At 44.8% G+C, this 17,770-nt stretch overlaps 1 protein-coding gene across 50 annotated transcripts in view; it reads right to left on the reverse strand.

The window, feature by feature from the left end:
• TCF7L2 (transcription factor 7 like 2) overlaps positions 1-17,770 on the reverse strand; it is a 193,504-nt gene that overhangs the window by 164,462 nt on the left and 11,272 nt on the right. For 26 of the 50 annotated variants that reach the window (XM_070602831.1, XM_070601493.1, XM_070600974.1 and 23 more), the window contains exon 4: positions 16,271-16,339. The exons of the other annotated variants lie outside the window; for them this stretch is intronic. In XM_070602831.1, the coding sequence (XP_070458932.1) occupies positions 16,271-16,339 (69 nt within the window). The remainder of the gene's footprint in view (positions 1-16,270; positions 16,340-17,770) is intronic. 50 annotated transcript variants of the gene reach the window in all.

Raw genomic sequence — 17,770 nt, forward strand, 5'->3', positions numbered from 1 at the left:
TTAGTGGCCTGGGGTTCACCGGTTCTGATCCCAGGTGCGGACCTACACAGAGGGCTTATCAAGCCATGCTGTGGCAGGTGTCCCACATATAAAATAGAGGAAGATGGGCATGGATGTTAGCTCAGCGACAATCTTCCTCAGCAAAAAAACAGGAGGATTGGCGGCGGATGTTAGCTCAGGGTCAATCTTCCTCAAAAGGAAAAGCACTTGCTAGCATTACAGGGATCATTCCTCTTTAAATAAAAGTAACCTCTGCTACTCTGCATGCAGCGCTGGCCGTGGTGTTGGGGCTGCAGTATATTATCCCATTTAATCCTCTAAAATGGGTTTTATCCCCATTTTATAGATAAAACTGAGTCTCAGGGAGGTTAAGAAACTGGCCACGGTCCACATGCAATAAATGGGTGTGACTTGAGACCCCAGGTGTGTCAGCGCCACAGCGCTGATCCATCTTCCTAGAATGCCTCTTTTTCACAGCAAAAAGTTCTAACCCCAGATAAAACGGCACGTCTATGGCCCCCAATGGTCTCACCACTGCACACAGCCCGTGGGGGCATTTCACAGATGAGCAAACTGAGACCCAGAGAACGTGCCACCTACAACCAGACAATTGACCTGCAGACTGAGCAGTGTTCGGAGCTCCTGGGCCGCTAACTCTAACTATTAAGCTTCATCCTCTCCCTTAATTCATTCTTCCCCATTGCCATCTCCAAAGACAAAGTCATCCCCAGAGAAAAAAGTGTCTCATCTCACCAAGTGCTACCTGGGCAAACAGTTTTGTTGTTGGTGTTAATTTTCGGGGGAGACGCGGGATGGGACTAAAAGGGGGCAAAATTATTAGATGAGCTAGTAACAGGTATGGAATAAACCATCACTTAGAGGAACTAATCAATAAAAAAGTACAGCACTGCTCTTGCTAAAAGCTACGCCATCAGCAAGGATGCCTGGGACAAACTGCAGCGGAAGGGAGAGGAAAATGGAGGCACCTTCCGCAGCCTTGGGCCACTGAACAGCTACAAAGGTCTGGCCAATGCCAACAAAAATACCACAGCCTTCTGATTAACAAAGCCTGCTGAAATACAAGTGCTTTTTTTTTAATGGGGGGGTGGGAGGATGGGAGGGTGTAATCACACTAATCTATCATTTTATACCTCCCGAAGCCAAAAAGAGGGAGTGAGGATAAAAAAACCAGTCCATTGACGGAGAGCGCTTTCTGATTCCTCATATTTCACTCCAACGCTTCTGATTTTGGCCACTGAAAAGCTAAAGAAAGATAGTCATAAAAAGGGACAAATCTCCAAGGCCTTCCGCAGATGAGGAAGATCTGAACCGTACCTTCTGGAACCAGGAGGTGTTAAAGAAACTATGGCTGCTGTTAAGTCAATTGGGAGAATCAATGTCATTTCTTAACCACCATTGAGAATAAATCATTTTGGACAAGCGCCTTACTGCATCGCTGTTATCCAAGTTGAAGTGTGAACAGGCCTGAGTGCGCTGTCCACTAACTGATTTCTTGCCTGGGAAAAGTCCCACCGGAAAGTTCCAGCGAGCTGACATGTATTGTGGCCATAGACTCAACTGCAGAGATGTGGCCAGTCACCCCATGGGTGCTGGGACCCCAGCGCCCCAGAGCAGTCAGCTTCCAATCACAGGTCCGGAAGGTCTCTTGTCCCTGGTAACCCACTAGCGCCGCTTGTCTCTGAGGCCAATGGGAGGAGGAGGGAGCTGTTACACGCTTATTACAAATTCAGACAAACAATAACCTGACCACAGTGGCCCAAGGAAACTCCCTCATAAAGAAAGAAGTAAGTGTTATTAGGTTCGCAAGCAGGAGCCAGCCCTCTGCCTTTCAAGAACCGAAAAGGATGCCTTTTACATCTATTTTTTTTTAATGAAGTTAGAAGCAATAGAAATTTGACCACAGAAGAGAGCAGACATTACAACTAAAAGGCCACAAATTCCTGTCTTGCTGTCACTAATTTCATGCCCATCAGAAGCTGAATAATTCTAAGTCCAGTCTCCCCGATAGGGTTTTTTGTCTGCCCTCCCCGGGGAGATAAACTATGTCACAACACAGACTCTTTCACCCCAACGCTCTTCAAAAGGTATTCTGGCCTCCTGATTCAGCCCACTCTCTTACAGGAGAAATAACTCAAAACCAGATTATTTGGGGAAGGGGAGGGGAGAAGGGGGATGGGAAAGAAGAGCACAAAAAGATATGCAACACAACATATCGCCAACTTGTCAACCCGGCAAGAGTGCAGTAACAGTGCTGTCAGGGTGATCAACTGTCCCGGTTTGCCCGGGGCTGACGGGTTTCCTGGGACACCCTATTGCTAACAGTAATAACCCCATTAAACCTTTCTTACGGACCCAGCACTGAGCTAAACTGCTCTCACATAATCGCACAATAACCCGCATGGTAGGCAAGTCCTTTCACTAAACCCATTTTTCACAGATGAGAAAACAGAGGCACAGAGCAATTAAGTAATTTGCCCAATTTAAAGATCCAACTTTATGTTAAAAAAAAAAAAAAAGGTGGTAGAAATCAAATACTGAGACACAAAAAAGTTCATACTTTATGGGGAAATTCTGACCTGGAAACTAGTTAATGGGGAAAAAAATATTTCCTGCCAAAAGAGATGAGAGGAAAGCAGAGGAATCAGGGGAAATACACAGAACAGAAGATCAATCACAAGTTGGTCTAGATGTTTCCAAAATAGTCCTTCGAGGCCTTACATAAGTAGCACAAAAAGAGAGCAGCAGCCCCAGGTGGGGGTGCGTGTGACAGCTGAGGATCCAGGACGGGGACAATGGTGCCACAGCTACTTGCCAGGGCACCGGGGCCCACACGAGATCTTCATCCTGGGGCTCCCTTCCCCAGACTCCACGGGCAGGAGGCCTGGGCACCTCAGCTCCCAAGCAGCCAAATTCATGAGCTGGGATGGCAACTGGAAACCACAAACCACGAACCGAACCAGAAGTCAGACCGAAAGATAAAAACCCACGCTCACAGAAAAAGGTACAATAACAGAACCACTGAGGCCGAAATCAAAACCATATCTGCTTTGCATCGAGCATGTGGTTTTGTGTGTGTACTTTCTACATATCAGCTCCTCGGTTCCCATCACGTGCGAGTCATCGCTGGGCTCCTTGAACGGCTATGCAAACCAGGGGGGCTGGAGAGGAACTTCGTGGCCAAAACTTCCAATAAGAGTGGAAGAAGGAAAGGCCGAACAACTCTCGCTTGTTACTATGAAATAAACAGCTGGCAATGGTGGAGCACCCAACTCCATCTACAGAAACAACTCTGCTGGGGCTTTTCCTAAACGTTCCGAAAATGACAAAATCATGTCACGTTTGTGGGGGGATGATAAGTACATTAGGCTTTAGTTTCGGATGGAGACAAACCGGCAAATTTAACCCAACGGAAAAGCCACCCAAGCAAAACACAGCTTTTTTTTTTTTTTTTCCTTTTTTTGAGGAAGGAGGGTTCTCTTCCAAGAAAAGGGGCCCACACCACATTATTGGAGCCTTTTCCTCGCTCAAGAATGCAAGCCCTGAGAGCCAAGTCTTCAGACACAAATGGCTTCACGAGTCAGGTCTTCTGTGGGGAGAGATTTGTCATCTGCTTTCACTCACCATTATGAAAATGTGACAACAGTGACAAGTTTCTTAAAACACACAAAATACGGTACATGAAGCACACTGGTGGCTTGGTAAACATGCCCTATAGCTTAGGGGCATTTTTGAAGCTTCCTTTAAGTTCTCTTTCAAGAAAATGTGTATGTTGGGTCAGTGAATTTTTTAAAATTAACAGAGAAACTCTTGGTTTCCTCGGCAACGATTAAGAAATAAAAGCTGCTGGATTCCAGAATAAAAAAGTGACTGAAGACCAGGAAGAGGGAAGAGGGGAGGTCTGGTTTTGATTTTAAGGATAAGAATCACGTTCAGAACTTGGTGACTCTTGAAACACTCCTCAATCGAGACTTCTAGATGCCATATATCAATAAAGGCCTTACCTAGAACCTGATACCATAGGCAGGCTAATTTTTTAAATTCTACAGAAAATAATTTATTGAAAGCTAAAGAAATGATATCACCTCGCTATTTCAATTCTGTATCATATTTTAAGTATTCCTAGATTTTTTGCTATATATTTATATCTTCAGATCTAAGCAAAAGGACAAAAATTCCTCTTTGCACACATTAGTGCAAGATGTTAACTCTGCTATAACACCAGAAAGCAACAAGTTAATCAAGAAAACCCCCTTCTAGAGCCTGAAAAGACTCAGCCCTAACACCACAGGCCATTCCACCCACAAAGTGGATGCTTTCTTTTCCTTAAGAGTCTGTTCTCCATAAATCCCCTTATTCACCACCTGCCCAAGTCACACTGTCTATACCCCACCCTCAGGAGTATAAATCTGACAACTGCTTTCAAGCCAAACCAGACAGAGCCCCCATAAAACTCATGGAATGCAAAGGATGCTCCTTCTTTCAGCGTAAAGACCCTCAGATTCGGAAGCACCTCTCAATATTTCTTCCAAGTTCACTTCACTACATGACGTACTTGTTCTGAAATGATCTGGAAGTCTACCATCAGGCAGGTCAAACTGAGGGCTACATATGCTGGCGGTTTGGGGTGGAAATAGTAGTTTAAATCATCTCAAAATGTTTTACCTAGATTCCACCAGTAAACTAGATTGGAATATTCAGATTCTCAGAATTCAGTGAAATGTTATTGTAAAGTCTTGTTTTTTTATTACCATCTCTTCTTGGTTCTTCAATTGAGCTGAAAGTCGGAGAAAGCCAGAAAGTAAACTCCTAACACATCTGCCTCTGGCAGGAAAGACTCGCTGGGAAGGGACACTATGTCCACCACCACCCCACAAATTACAGAAAAACCCTCTAGGGCTGTAACCTCCATCTACACCCAGCACTCCCACTGCTTAGATTTATGGGTGCTGGGGCAAGGGTGCACAACCGTGAATTTCTTGGTAGTCCACGGTCAAGCTCCTTATGCCCTCCAGTCTTTTCAATTCTCCTTTCAACAAGCAAAGTCTCCAAGTCCAGTCCACCCCACAAAAGAAAAGAAAGAAGAAAACCTGCTAACCGAAAGAGAAAAACCAAACAGTAACTAGTCACCGGGGACTTTTATCAGCAAATCCCCAAATAAAATCTAAGATCATCCTTGGCAACACCCAACACTACAGAAGCAGGGGTAAAAGGTAAAATCCTAAGTTTTTACATAAAATCATAAAATTCTTGGGAATGCAAACTGCTGGGTGAAACGGGGATACGAGGTGCTTACAGATCCTAACGAGTTGGACGTATGGGAAACACCAGTATTTAGCCCTGAAAGCTCCTTTTTTCTAAAGTTCAGTGTTTACATTCACCTCATCAGTATATACTGAGGGCCTACTATGTGCAAAGTGGGGTCACCACTCATTAACTATTAAAAAGAAAAAAAAAATTTTTTTTTTTTTTTGAAGATTAGCCCTGAGCTAACATTTGCTGCCAATCCTCTTCTTTTGCTGAGGAAGACTGGCCCTGAGCTAACATCCGTGCCCATCTTCCTCTACTTTATATGTGGGATGCCTGCCACAGCATGGCTTTTGCCAAGCAGTGCCATGTCCGCACCTGGGATCCGAACCGGCGAACCCTGGGCCGCCAAAGAGGAACATGGGAACTTAACAGCTGCGCCACTGGGCCGGCCCCATAAACAACAAATTTTTAAGTAGACAAGACAGTCCAAACTCTTTCCAAATATGCATAATATATATATTTCAGAAAAATAATCCCCGACTGTTTTCCAATAGACAATCAAATGCCCCAAGATTATCGATTTAAATCTAGTTGTCCCTTTTCTTTCTATCTTTTAAATCATCATTGAGCAAAACTAAAGAGCATTTTCTAGGCCTCCTGTTCCGAGGCTTGGAAAAACCCAGAAGGGCATCAGGGGAAGGAAACACAGACAAGGAACCTCAAATTTCCTTTATATTTGGGACTGTCAATAGCATTTAGGAAAAACACCTCCTCCCATTTCTGCTTCATATGTCTTCCTTATTGGTTCATTTGCACAGCGCTGCTCTCCCCACGGCAGTGAGTACATCGTTTTGTCATTTCTGCCTTTCCCCGCCATTAGTGCAGGCTGCCGAGACGACACCCCAGCTGCCTCCCCAGAGCGGCTCGCAGCATCGGCGCATCCCTTTCCCCCGAGTGGTCCCCCCTTCGACTAATGTTCACCAACACTCATACATCATTCCCAAATTGGTCCAAATGAATTAAACACAGCTCTGCTTAACATTACGAGATTTAAATGGATTTTCTCTCTACAGGTCTGCCCCATAATTGGGTTTATCCATCTTGTTGAAGTACAGTTTACACTTGCTAACATCACGCCAATTCAAGCTACATTTTCTGCTCCAGTGGCAGGAGCAAGGCAGATTTGTCATCGGATCATAACAGGTAATTCAAACAACAATTAGTTTGATGACGGCCCGTATGTCACTGTCTGCTCCCAGCAGCCCGGCTCAAACTCGATGCTCTCTGTTCCTCAAGATGAATTGTCTTCACAATTCTTCAATTTCAATCATCAACAATGCTTACTGAATCAACTTAAAAAACTATTGACACACGACTACCTTCCCCACAGGGCAGCCTCACCAAAGCGCCAGCGAAAACAATGCTCCAGTCCCCCTAGCATGGGCTACCACCACACACACATCCATTTTCAAGCCTCGGACAATTTCTGATTTTCAACCAAAGCTATTTATCCTGGTGCCTCATCTCAATCTCAAAATTCAGGGATGCGCAAGGTTTGGGAATAGAAAGGAATGAATTCGCTTGTGTGGGCTCATCCATCCACAAGTAGGAAAACACATGTTTCATTTTTCTGAAGTCCCCTGCAGGAATTAATGACAATTGTCAAAGTCTGCGAAAACGTTACGATCCAATGGCTAACACTACTTTTTATTTAAAAAAAAAAAAAGACCCTAATACTACTTTTAAAAACCAACTAACCTCCAAGCATTTTGAAAATTAGAAGACAATCATATAAATATAAACCAGTCCAACCACGGTTACCCCATTGTTTGTGCGATGCCAGAGTCATTAAGACAGGGTACAAACTCACACACTGAAGGAGAGCGGAAGTCAAAATATAAGACACCTGGGGAAGAACGTCAAGTTAACAAAAGGGTTGAAAGTCTATCTCACATTATTTGGTTGACTACCCAAAAACAGGAAAATTATTATTGGCCTCTCCTGTTATGAAAGGGGCTGTTATGAGAAAAATGCAAAAAGCCGTCTCTAATACACATCCACCCCAATCTCATTTATGTAATCTGTTCCCTTTCTGCCCACAGTATGTATTATTTAAACCCAGTCACATCCCTTGTGGTAAACCTACTACATCCCGGGCATTCCTGCACCGTGCTAGATATAAAGGGATACAGGAATGAGTAAGACACATCTCAGAAGAGCTTATATTCCAGTCAAATGTTACAAGGACTAGGCAGAATTTTTAAGTGACATAAGAGAAATGAAAACAGCAACCAACAGGAGTCATAAATCTTTGTTAGCCAGCAAAGATAGTCTAGGTTATCAAATTTATCATATGTGATGCTCTTGACAGGAAATAAAAAATATACAATGCATGTTGGGAGAAGGCATATTCTAAATCTGCAAACAAGTACTTCAGGTAGCTCTCCGTGGTAAAAACAGCAGCTTGTATTTATCAAAAGCACACTCCTATCGCCACTGCACTGCCCACTTCATTACACCCATTATCTCATTTAATCTCCAAACAACCTTCTCGAAACAGGTACTGCCAGTATCCCCACTTTACAGGTTAGGAAACTGAGGCTTGGCAGAACCAGGACCCCAACCCAGGTTATCTGACTCCAGAAACATGAGCTGAACCACCCACCTCCTTCCTGTAAAATGCAAAAGTAACGTCACTACAGCCTCAGCAGCAGGGTGCCAGGGGTTCTCAAACTGGGGGCAAGTTGGACCTGCAGGGGACATCTGGCAAGGTCTAGAGACATTTTTGGCTGTCACATTCTTGTTGGATGCTAGTGGCATGGATAGGGTACAAGCCACGATGGTTCTCAACAATGCACAGGACAGGCCCCTGTGCAACACAGAACTATCCAACCCAAAGTGTCCAGAGCGCTGAGACTGAGAAACGTTGCATGAAGCCATCCTATCTCATCCAGCCTCCACTGCCAACCAAAGACATGCTCATTTCCAGTCCAGGCCCCGATTGGTGGAGAAGCTCTTGAGCAGACAGTTTTCCCAGTTATATCCCTTAAAAAACTGGGGTTTTATGAAGATGCTTCAAAGAGTCCACAAATGTTTGATTCTAACATTTCTTTTTATAACATGTTATAGGTAGAGAGAGATATAGTACATGTATCTACTTTTAAGCTTTACATATTTTTTAAATTTCAATGCATCATTCATTAAATATTAAACACACTGCCAACCAGCCAGTGGTTTTGGTGGAACCCTCCAGAATAATGGTCTGCTGCCGTTTCTGTTTAATTGAAGAGTATGCTGAGATTTCAAGGTTCAGGACTGTTCTAAAAAAATTTTGCCACCACTTATCTATCTAATCGGGATTTGATACCACGCAACCAAACCAAACTCCAGAAACAAATTAAGTGCTAAGCTTGATAAGCCTGCAAATGTCAGTCAGAACCCACTTAGAAATTTCTACGCTTAGCTAAATGGCCTCATGATTCTCAGGGACTTTAATAAAAAGTAAATATTATAAAGTGCAAGGTATAGAGCTACTAAGAAAATGCAAGCAGCTGACTGCCACCGATCAGACCTCTATACGCATGTGGCTGAGAGAAGAGTTGTTTTCATTCTTTCCGGTTGTTCTTGTCAAGGACCATCAGACATCCTCTCTGCAACCTTACCAGCTCTCTGACAAGGCATGCAGGCTGGGCACCAAGTGCCTTAACATGGTGGAGAATGAACAGACGCAAATATCTCAACTCATACAAACACAATGATACAATTATAACACATTTAGTTTAAAAATGACCTAAGTAACAACGGTAAAGCTAGGTTGTTTTATTTTATCTGGCCAATGTAATGCAACTGCTATTGGCTTAGACAAGACGAGAACTTCTTGAAAGACAGACATAAAGCCAAGCTGGACTCCTGGATTCTTGTGCTGGGCCTGTTTTCCACCAAGTTGTGGGACCTCAGACAAACCAACTCGCCTCTTCGCAGCTCAGTTTCCTTGCCTTTTGAAATGGACCCTACCTTTGCTCCACTCCAAGAGAGGTCTGGGGCCCCGAGCATCAACATCCCTTGGGAGTCTGTGAGAAATGCAGAATATCGGGCCCCGCCCTGGAACTCTGAATCCAAATCTGCATTTTAGCAGCATGCCCTGGAAGTCTGAGCAGGACCAGACTGCCAGGCCCCTCCACTTCAGGGTTCCGTAGCCCCTTTCACAAGACAGCAGATTCCCACTTTCTCTCTCTGGTACTGACTAACTCAGGGGACAGTGACCATGGCTGACGACCTGTTAATGAAATGTTTGCAAAATAGAGACTCCTACCATTGAGCAGACATCCTCGAGAACTCTGAAAGTAACTAGACTCTTCTCCCCCAAGGAAAGAAGTCAAGCTAAAAACAAATAGACAGACTTCACAACAGTTGTTCTCTAAGGAGACTACGTGCATAAGCATCATCCAAAGAGTGAGGAAGCGGTGCAGATTCCAGGATCCCCTAGACTGGTGTTCCTCAACCCCGCGAGCACATTAAAATCACCTGGGAAGCTTTTTAGAAACAGGGACGTCCAAGCCGCATACCCCAGAGATCCCGATCCAGGTGGGCTGGGGCGAAGTATGGTCCTGAGCATTGTTTTTAATGCTCCCCAGGGCACTGGAATGTGCAGCCAGAGTTGGGAACCACAGCCCTAGTCCAGAGGTTCTCCAAGTGCTGTCGCCAGAGAAAGGACATCAACATAACCTGACTTGTTAAAGCGGCAGCGTGGGGACTCAGCCTGGACCGACATACGGCACATGAAACTCTGCGGGTGGGGCCCGATCTGCATCTTAAACCCTCCGGGTGATGCTTGCTCAGGTTTGTGAAACACTGACCCAGTCCTAAGGAATGGAAGTCTCCAAGGAGTAAAACCCAGGATTCTGCATCTCCGAGTAGCTCGCAGGGCGTTCCTTTGTATGCAGCCCAGAGAGCTGGTTGGTCACCAGTGCTTCAGGAAGCCCCTGGACCCTCCCGAGCATTACTTTGAGCAGACAGTAGTTAGCATACGGCTCCGGTACAGTCACTCTCCAGTCTGACTGCCCAGGTTTGAATCCTAATTCCTTGATCTTGGGCAAAATATCTCAGGTATCTGAGTCTCCATTTCCGCCTTTACAAAATGGGGATAATGGGACAATAACAGTAACTACACCTTTTGTGTTTCCTCCTGTGTTGTTATGAAGAATCAATAAATAATTCACACGCAGCACTTACCACCAGACCCAATGCATGAGGAGAATTCAATAAGCATAAGCTGCTATTATTATCAACTGTTGTTATTGCCTCTGACCCCTAGGACCAAGCACATTATTGTCCAAGCTACTCTTTCATAAACAAAGACACGCCTCTTCTTGAGCCTTGCAGAAGGATCTGGCTCTCTTCACATAACCGTGGAGAAGGAAGGGCCTTAAAAGCTCATGGGAACCTCAGGCAGTGTAGCTTCTCACTCAAAATGAGAAAAAGTTATCCTGATCGAGTACCTGACCAGCCCTCACTTTTTATTCAGTATGTGAAAATGACTGAGCAGCCAGTAAAATGATCAATCGACTGATTTCAGAAGATTCTAGGGCAGCAATTCTCAAACTTTAGTAGGCTGGAAATCAGAAGCCTCCCCCCCGCCCCCCCCACCCCCATTTAAAAATGCAAAGTCCTAAAGGCACCCAAAACCTACTCAGTCAGACCAAGGGGAGGGAGGTGCTTAGAAGCAGTGTTTAAAACATCACCAGAATTCAGGCTCTGTGAGAGCAAGGAATTCTGTCTGCTTTTCTCACTGATGAATCTCCCAGGGGCCTGGCGCACAATAAAGTAGATGCACAATAAAGATTTCTGAATGAATGAGTGAACATTCTGAAGTGTGGACTTAAATTAGACAATTAAAGCTCACCACTGCAGCAAATGAACGAACCTTCTGAATGAGTTAACTGGCGTCCACAGGCTTTGTCAAACTACTCTAGTGAAATGACATCTGTGTGTGTGTCTCTCTCTCTCACATACACACACACACACTCATTCTTTGTGGAGTGGACATGAAATCTCACAGCCAGGTCTAGTGATGGGCTTAAAGGAAGAATGAGGAAGCGACCGCATCAAGAACTGCAGTTGTTTCTGGAAGTTCCTCCAAGGAGCCCAGATTTGCTCCTCAACCGAGACGGCAAATCCTCAGGAGAACTGAGAAGCCAGGGAACTTGTGTTGAGAGGACAGGCCTGGAACACAAGAGACTCCCAGGAGAAACGTGAAGTGGGGTAAAGCCAGGAGCCCTCTCAGACATCCAGCCAAATGCCCTGGCACCAATCTCTGGCCATTTCCATCACGAAGGCCAAGGGTCCACCTGGGCAAAGAGATGGACTCCAAGCCACAGCGCCTCAGGAGTCTTAACAATTTTAAGACACAGACAAGACAAAACATCAATTCACATCCAAGAATAAGGGACCAATAGGGGGCCAGGACGCTCTCCAGTTTTCAACCTACTCTCCTTGACTCCAGAAAGAACCCAGGCCCTGAAGGAGGGTCCACGGGGCCTTACTGAATCATGGCGGACAAGTTCGAAGACCAAGAGGAAGGGGTGTGCTTTGGTAAAACTCAGATGGGAACTTGCAAGCCTGAGGGCAAGAGGGGAAAGCAAAACACACTGCCGAGTCTCCACTGCTCAGCTGTGTAAACAAATAAAATGGCCCATTTCTTCTGGATCCTCTCCTAGTTGTCTTTGCGCACACACACAAGCGTGTGCACACACACACAAAGCACTTCACATCTTAAAAGGAAAACAACCAAGAAAGGTCCACACAGTTTGTTTTTGCTGCGCGTGGAGTTTTTTTTCCTAAATCACATCTGACTTGGTGTTAAAACATCAACCTTTGGCCAAAATACTCTTAAAACAAAGGCTTAATTGGTTCTAAAGCAACCCTTCTGAAAATGAAGGGAAACATCTTCTGCGGGTCTTGACCTTGATTCCAGCACTGCTCTTGGGGCTGGAATAATGAGGAGTGGAGGAGGGTGGGAAGAGCTCTCTTCAGGGAGGCAACAGAGATGCCTAAACATTTACCCACAATCACCTGCAGGGCAGCCCTGCAAAACCTCTTTCCAGGTTCATGGACACGGTGGGAGGAGTTCCTAGGAGCTGGGGCCTGAAGCCAACCACTGTGTGAAGGAGCCTAGGCCAATGGGCCTCCGATCACACCTACATCATTTTACTGCCCCTCCTCCCTCCGCCCCCACGGTTTACTCACATGCCCAACATGCACTATGCTAGCGCATTTCAGCGACAACACTTGAAATCCAGTGTTCAAGTATCTCTCAAAACATCAAGGCAAAGCTAAACACACCTATTGCCCTATGCCTCTCCAAGCCCACTCCTGCATATGAACAGGAAAAATGGAAACATACCCTCCTCCAAAAGATGTGGGTGAGACTGTTATTAGGGCCTTATTCATAGCAGCAGAAAATTGGAAGCAATCCAAATATCCAGTAACACAGAAAGAACACGCATTGGGCAATATTCTAATATTCCTACGTGGAATACTATGTAGCGATAAAAAAGAGCAAATATTGCTACACACAGTAACAGGGATGAAACTCACAGACATAACGCTGAGTGAGGCCAGACATGAAACAGTATATTCTGTACAATCCAATTTCTAAGAAGCTAAAAAAAAAGGCAAAACTAATCCATGGTGATAGATAAAACTAATCCATGGTGAGAATTTTTGTTGGAAGTGGGGGAAGCTGTAGGACCAGGAAGAGAAGGGAAAATGCAAGACTTCTGGAGAATTTCTATACTCTTTATCAGGGGCCAGCAAACTACAGCCTGTGGGCCAAATCCAGCCACTGTCTGTTTATATACATAAAGTTTTATTGAGACACAGCCACACTTACTCCTTTAGGTATTATTCTGGGCTGCTTTCGCACCACAACAGCAAAGTTGAGTAGTTGCCATTGAGATCATATGGCCCACAAAGCCTAAAATATTTACTATCTGGCCTTTTACAGGAAAAGTGTCCGAACCCCATTCTATATATTCATTTGGGTGATGATTTCATGGATGCTCGCAAATATAAAAAGTTCATCCACCTCTCCACTAAAGCCCTGTGTATTGCACTGTATTTACATTGTATTTCAATGAAATGCCTTAAAAGTCAAGGGAGTTAAATAACTATGTCTAACTATGCCTTTTAATTTTCATTCCAATTCTATTTGTGTTAAGCATGTAGGGAGAATTGGCCACTATGTTACTCCTGTCTTTTCAAAACTGTGAAGAGTTAGGAGGTTGTGAAAAGTGGGGAAGATCTCAACAGCAATTGATACTGTGTCCAAACCTTTTACAAGAACATGGCAATGTCTACAGAACCACCCAGAGGCCATTCATACAAATGGTGCACTTGGCCAAGTCCTGAGATTACAGGAGGGATGGGAGGGAAAGGCGTAAGAATCTCATGTGATGCACGGTGTCATACTACGAGGTTATTTTAGGATGTAGCTTAGGAGAGCAACAAGCTCAGCTCATATTGAAATACAGTATTTATTAAGGTTAAACAGTTTTAAGTTTCCAGGGAAGAAAATTCTGCCCCACCAATCACGCTGCACTTAAGCCTTAAATTGCAGACTGGAGCGAAGGGAAAATGCCTGCTCCACTCCACACCAAAGCAGGGCCACCCTTTCCTCAAACCCCCACATCGCTGCTGAGCCGCCATGTGCTTTGGGAACAATTTTATTGTGTCTGAGGCTTCCTCTTTTTTCCCTTTGCTTCTTTTGTTTTGTTTTTTTGCCATTTATCCTTTGATGATCAAACTAAAATTACTGCTAGCTGCCACTTGGCTTGGCCTTGTCCTGGTCTAGCAGAGATTGGGAGAGAATGAACACTGAAAGCATGCCGGTGTTGGGTCTCTAATAAAATGTCTCTCTGTTTGCCCACATGGGCATCAAGCCTTAGCAAATAGAAGCAGGGGAGAACAATACTACCTGTTCATGGAGAAATAGTAATAGTTTCAGTCCTCCAAACAATGAGCTCTGTAATTTACTCCATCTTCCTCCTGAGAAAGAGCTTCACATGGCCTGCACCGTGCCAGGTGGTTTGGAGAAAGACGACTGCTCGGCCTAACAAGGGACGCTTCAGCAACGGGTGTAAAGACGCAACAGCTGGTCTGGTCTCGGCTGGTCTCCCAGTGACATGGCCCCAGCCAGCCTTTCCACACCAAGATAGGGATCACTATGCTATTCAACCTCAACAATTCCCACACCCCAGGCAACAGGATTTTCCAGCACTGCACGAACTGTAGCAGGCCTCAGGACACTGTCTGTTCATCCATCCATTCACGCAGAGTCAGAGTGTGGGCTTGTTCTCTAACCAAGCCCTGAGTCTAAACCATACTCTGGGAGCAAGGTTCACCATGCTGTCAATCAAATGGAAGAAGGGTCCACCAGGAAATGTGCCAGCAAGGACAACTGCAGCATCAGTTAAAGAACCAGGCCTGAAAATATCCGGGGATGGAGGGACTGATCAAGAGTTGCACTTTCCCCTAAAACACAAAGCTCAGCTGCAGACGTAATCAAAATATTTTTTTTAAAAAGTGACGGTGGCCTTGATATGAGCACAAAAATATCAGGGATCCACCAAATAAAACCGTCTGCTGAGTCATACTTTCCACTGGTGGAATAATTCACCATTTACCTGGGGATAAGGGCTATTCAAAGTCTTATCCAGGAAGATGCAGAGTGGACACAGCAGAGCTACAAAGATGCGATGTGGCTGGGGTTCCATGAGACCAGATACACATACACACGTCGTCTGCAAGGGGTAACTACAAGTAAGGGAGCAATGGTCTAACCAACCAACAGCCACCTCAAGAAGAGAAGACCCAAGAGGCAGACTTGAACACCACAACCACCGGTTTCAAAAGTCTCCCTTCAAAGGGTTAAACCAGAAGACTCAAGAAGTTTCGGTATCATTAGTGACACCACGAGGTACATCCATCCTGGAAAGGCTAGGCAAGGCCAGGCAGACAGACGAAAATCGTATTAGTCTGCTCTCCCTCCACGATTGCATTCTGTTGGCATCAGTTCAGCTCTGAGTCTATATTAGTCCCTGATTTGTTTAATTAGCCTTTGGATTTAAGAGAATGGCAGCACAACGTAAGCAGGAAACAAGACCCTCATCAGAAGCTGGGATCTGTCGCCTTTCCCTTCCAGCAGGTTGCATATATCAACAGGTCCAAGAGAAATCAACATTTCAGGACAATCAGCTCAAAAGTGATATTCTTAGCACCACTCAACATGAGTTTGATCCACCAGAAATAACTCTCTGGCTTCCCCACAGCCTCCTCTCCCATCTCCCCGCCTCCTTAATTCTTCTCGTTCACATCTGTCGCCTCATTTTACTCCCAATTTAAGACCCCTGTAAGAAGAAAACAGTAGCCAGGCTGGGGTCTGTGTGCCGTTTATGCCTGATCATGAAATTCTTGGGGCTGGCCCCGTGGCCGAGTGGTTAAGTTCTCGCGCTCCGCTGCAGGCGGCCCAGTGTTTCGTTGGTTCGAATCCTGGGCGTGGACATGGCACTGCTCATCAGACCACGCTGAGGCAGCATCCCACATGCCACATCCAGAAGGACTCACAACGAAGAATATACAACTATGTACTGGGGGGCTTTGGGGAGAAAAAGGAAAAAAATAAAATCTTAAACAAAAAAAAAGAAATTCTTAACAAAAAACACAGGCTTCTCTGTCCTTCCCTATCTTTAAACCATTTCAGCAGGATTTCTTCTCCTCTTGTTTTCTCTTTGCTTCCCACCTCCCCCAATGAATCAACCACCACCACCAACATCATCACCACCATCATCATTGCCACCATCATCAGCATCACCACCATCATCATCACCACCATCATCATCATCATTACCATTATCATCTGGGCTGGGGGAAGGGGCAGAGAATAAAAGATACAAGAGACCTACATATTGACAATTCAAGCTTCAGGATCTCTTGCATTTCCTACCTGAATTGCAATCTGGTGTTCAATCGTTTTGTACGCAGAGTAATGTGTGCTCCCGGACTGAAAATGGAGCTGTAGAAAGAAACCAAATCAAAGCGTTCTGCTTATGTCACAAACTACAAGAAAACATCTTAAGCAGTTTATGAATAGCAGACAAACCTTCCCAGATTGAACTGCAGCCTTGGCATTCAATCAAGACCTGTGTATTTTTATTTGTGGCTATGAATAAGATGATCATAATCATCTAAGGTAAAGTTTAAAAAAAAGAAAATGTCTATTCAATAAGCAAAAAGGGAGGTGGGGAGAGGGCCAGGAGTGAGAAATCAATGACACGGAAAGGAAACACGGACGCCCATTAAGACGTAAAGGAAGCCAGTGTGCTCAGCAGGATGCTGCAGAAAAATTAACTATGAGCTGCTAAAAGTCGTCAGAATTGTGACATGTAGGTGAGAGGAAGAGGTTGTGAGAGAAAGGATTATGAGAAGCCAGGAGACTGCGACAGGTACAAGCCCCCCAAGGGTCTAATAACTGGGCTCTCACTCTCAAACACAATTCTATTTTGGGGAAAACAAATGTGTCAGGCAGAATTCAGGGGCCACCCGATGCCTTATACATTCTTTCACAATGACTAAGCTATCTGTCCCAGGACAGCTTGGTAGCCCGCACTCTAGGAATCCACACTTCCCCAAAGAGGGAGCCAGCCGCTGCCAAGAGCCACCAAGTTTGCTCAAGACCACCTATTCGGTGGTCCCTGGGGGGAATGTACATCCCTGGTTCACCCAGACCCTCCAGAGCAGAATGCTCAAGTCTCTCCCGGGCCTTGCCCTCTGAAGCCCTGCAGACCCTCGGTCAAAGAAGCGGGGATCCCCACAAGAAAGGAATACCAAGACTCCCCATCAAATAATTCTTCTCCTAAATCACAGTTGTTAATCTTGGGATCCTATCTATTGGGAAAACAAACACCATCTGCTGATCCATTTTATAAACAATGCGACAATGACTAAAGGATCTCAACAAAACTGAAAATGCATTTTAATTCTCGATACCCGAACAAATGAGGACGAGTCAGGTGGTCCTAGGAAATCGCTGCCCGTTCCCAGCGTAGCAACAGGCAAATCAGCTGCATTTCCAAACATGGATCTGTATTATAATAAACTATTGCTATTCCCACTGCTAAATGATTACTATTACCAGAACACTCTCATAGAGCAGAGTGTAACCCAGCCTGCAAGAGAGTTTCAGACCCAATGGTTTTGTATCCTCCTCCCAGCAAGAAAAATTATTCAGTCCATACAGGTTTTCACAAAAAGAAAAGAAGGAAAAAAAAAGAAATTTACATAAGGACTTTAGAACCAACTCAAAATAAACCCAACACAGTAGTAATCAAATTTTTAAAAAAACAGTCTAAATCCATATCGCTGACGGGATAAGGCTGTAACTCCCCATTTTAGGATACAGTGGGTTCTGAGATCACTTCACCTATTCCAAATAAACAAACAAAAA

Source organism: Equus przewalskii, chromosome 1, assembly GCF_037783145.1.
Source record: "Equus przewalskii isolate Varuska chromosome 1, EquPr2, whole genome shotgun sequence".
NCBI lineage: Eukaryota > Metazoa > Chordata > Mammalia > Perissodactyla > Equidae > Equus > Equus przewalskii.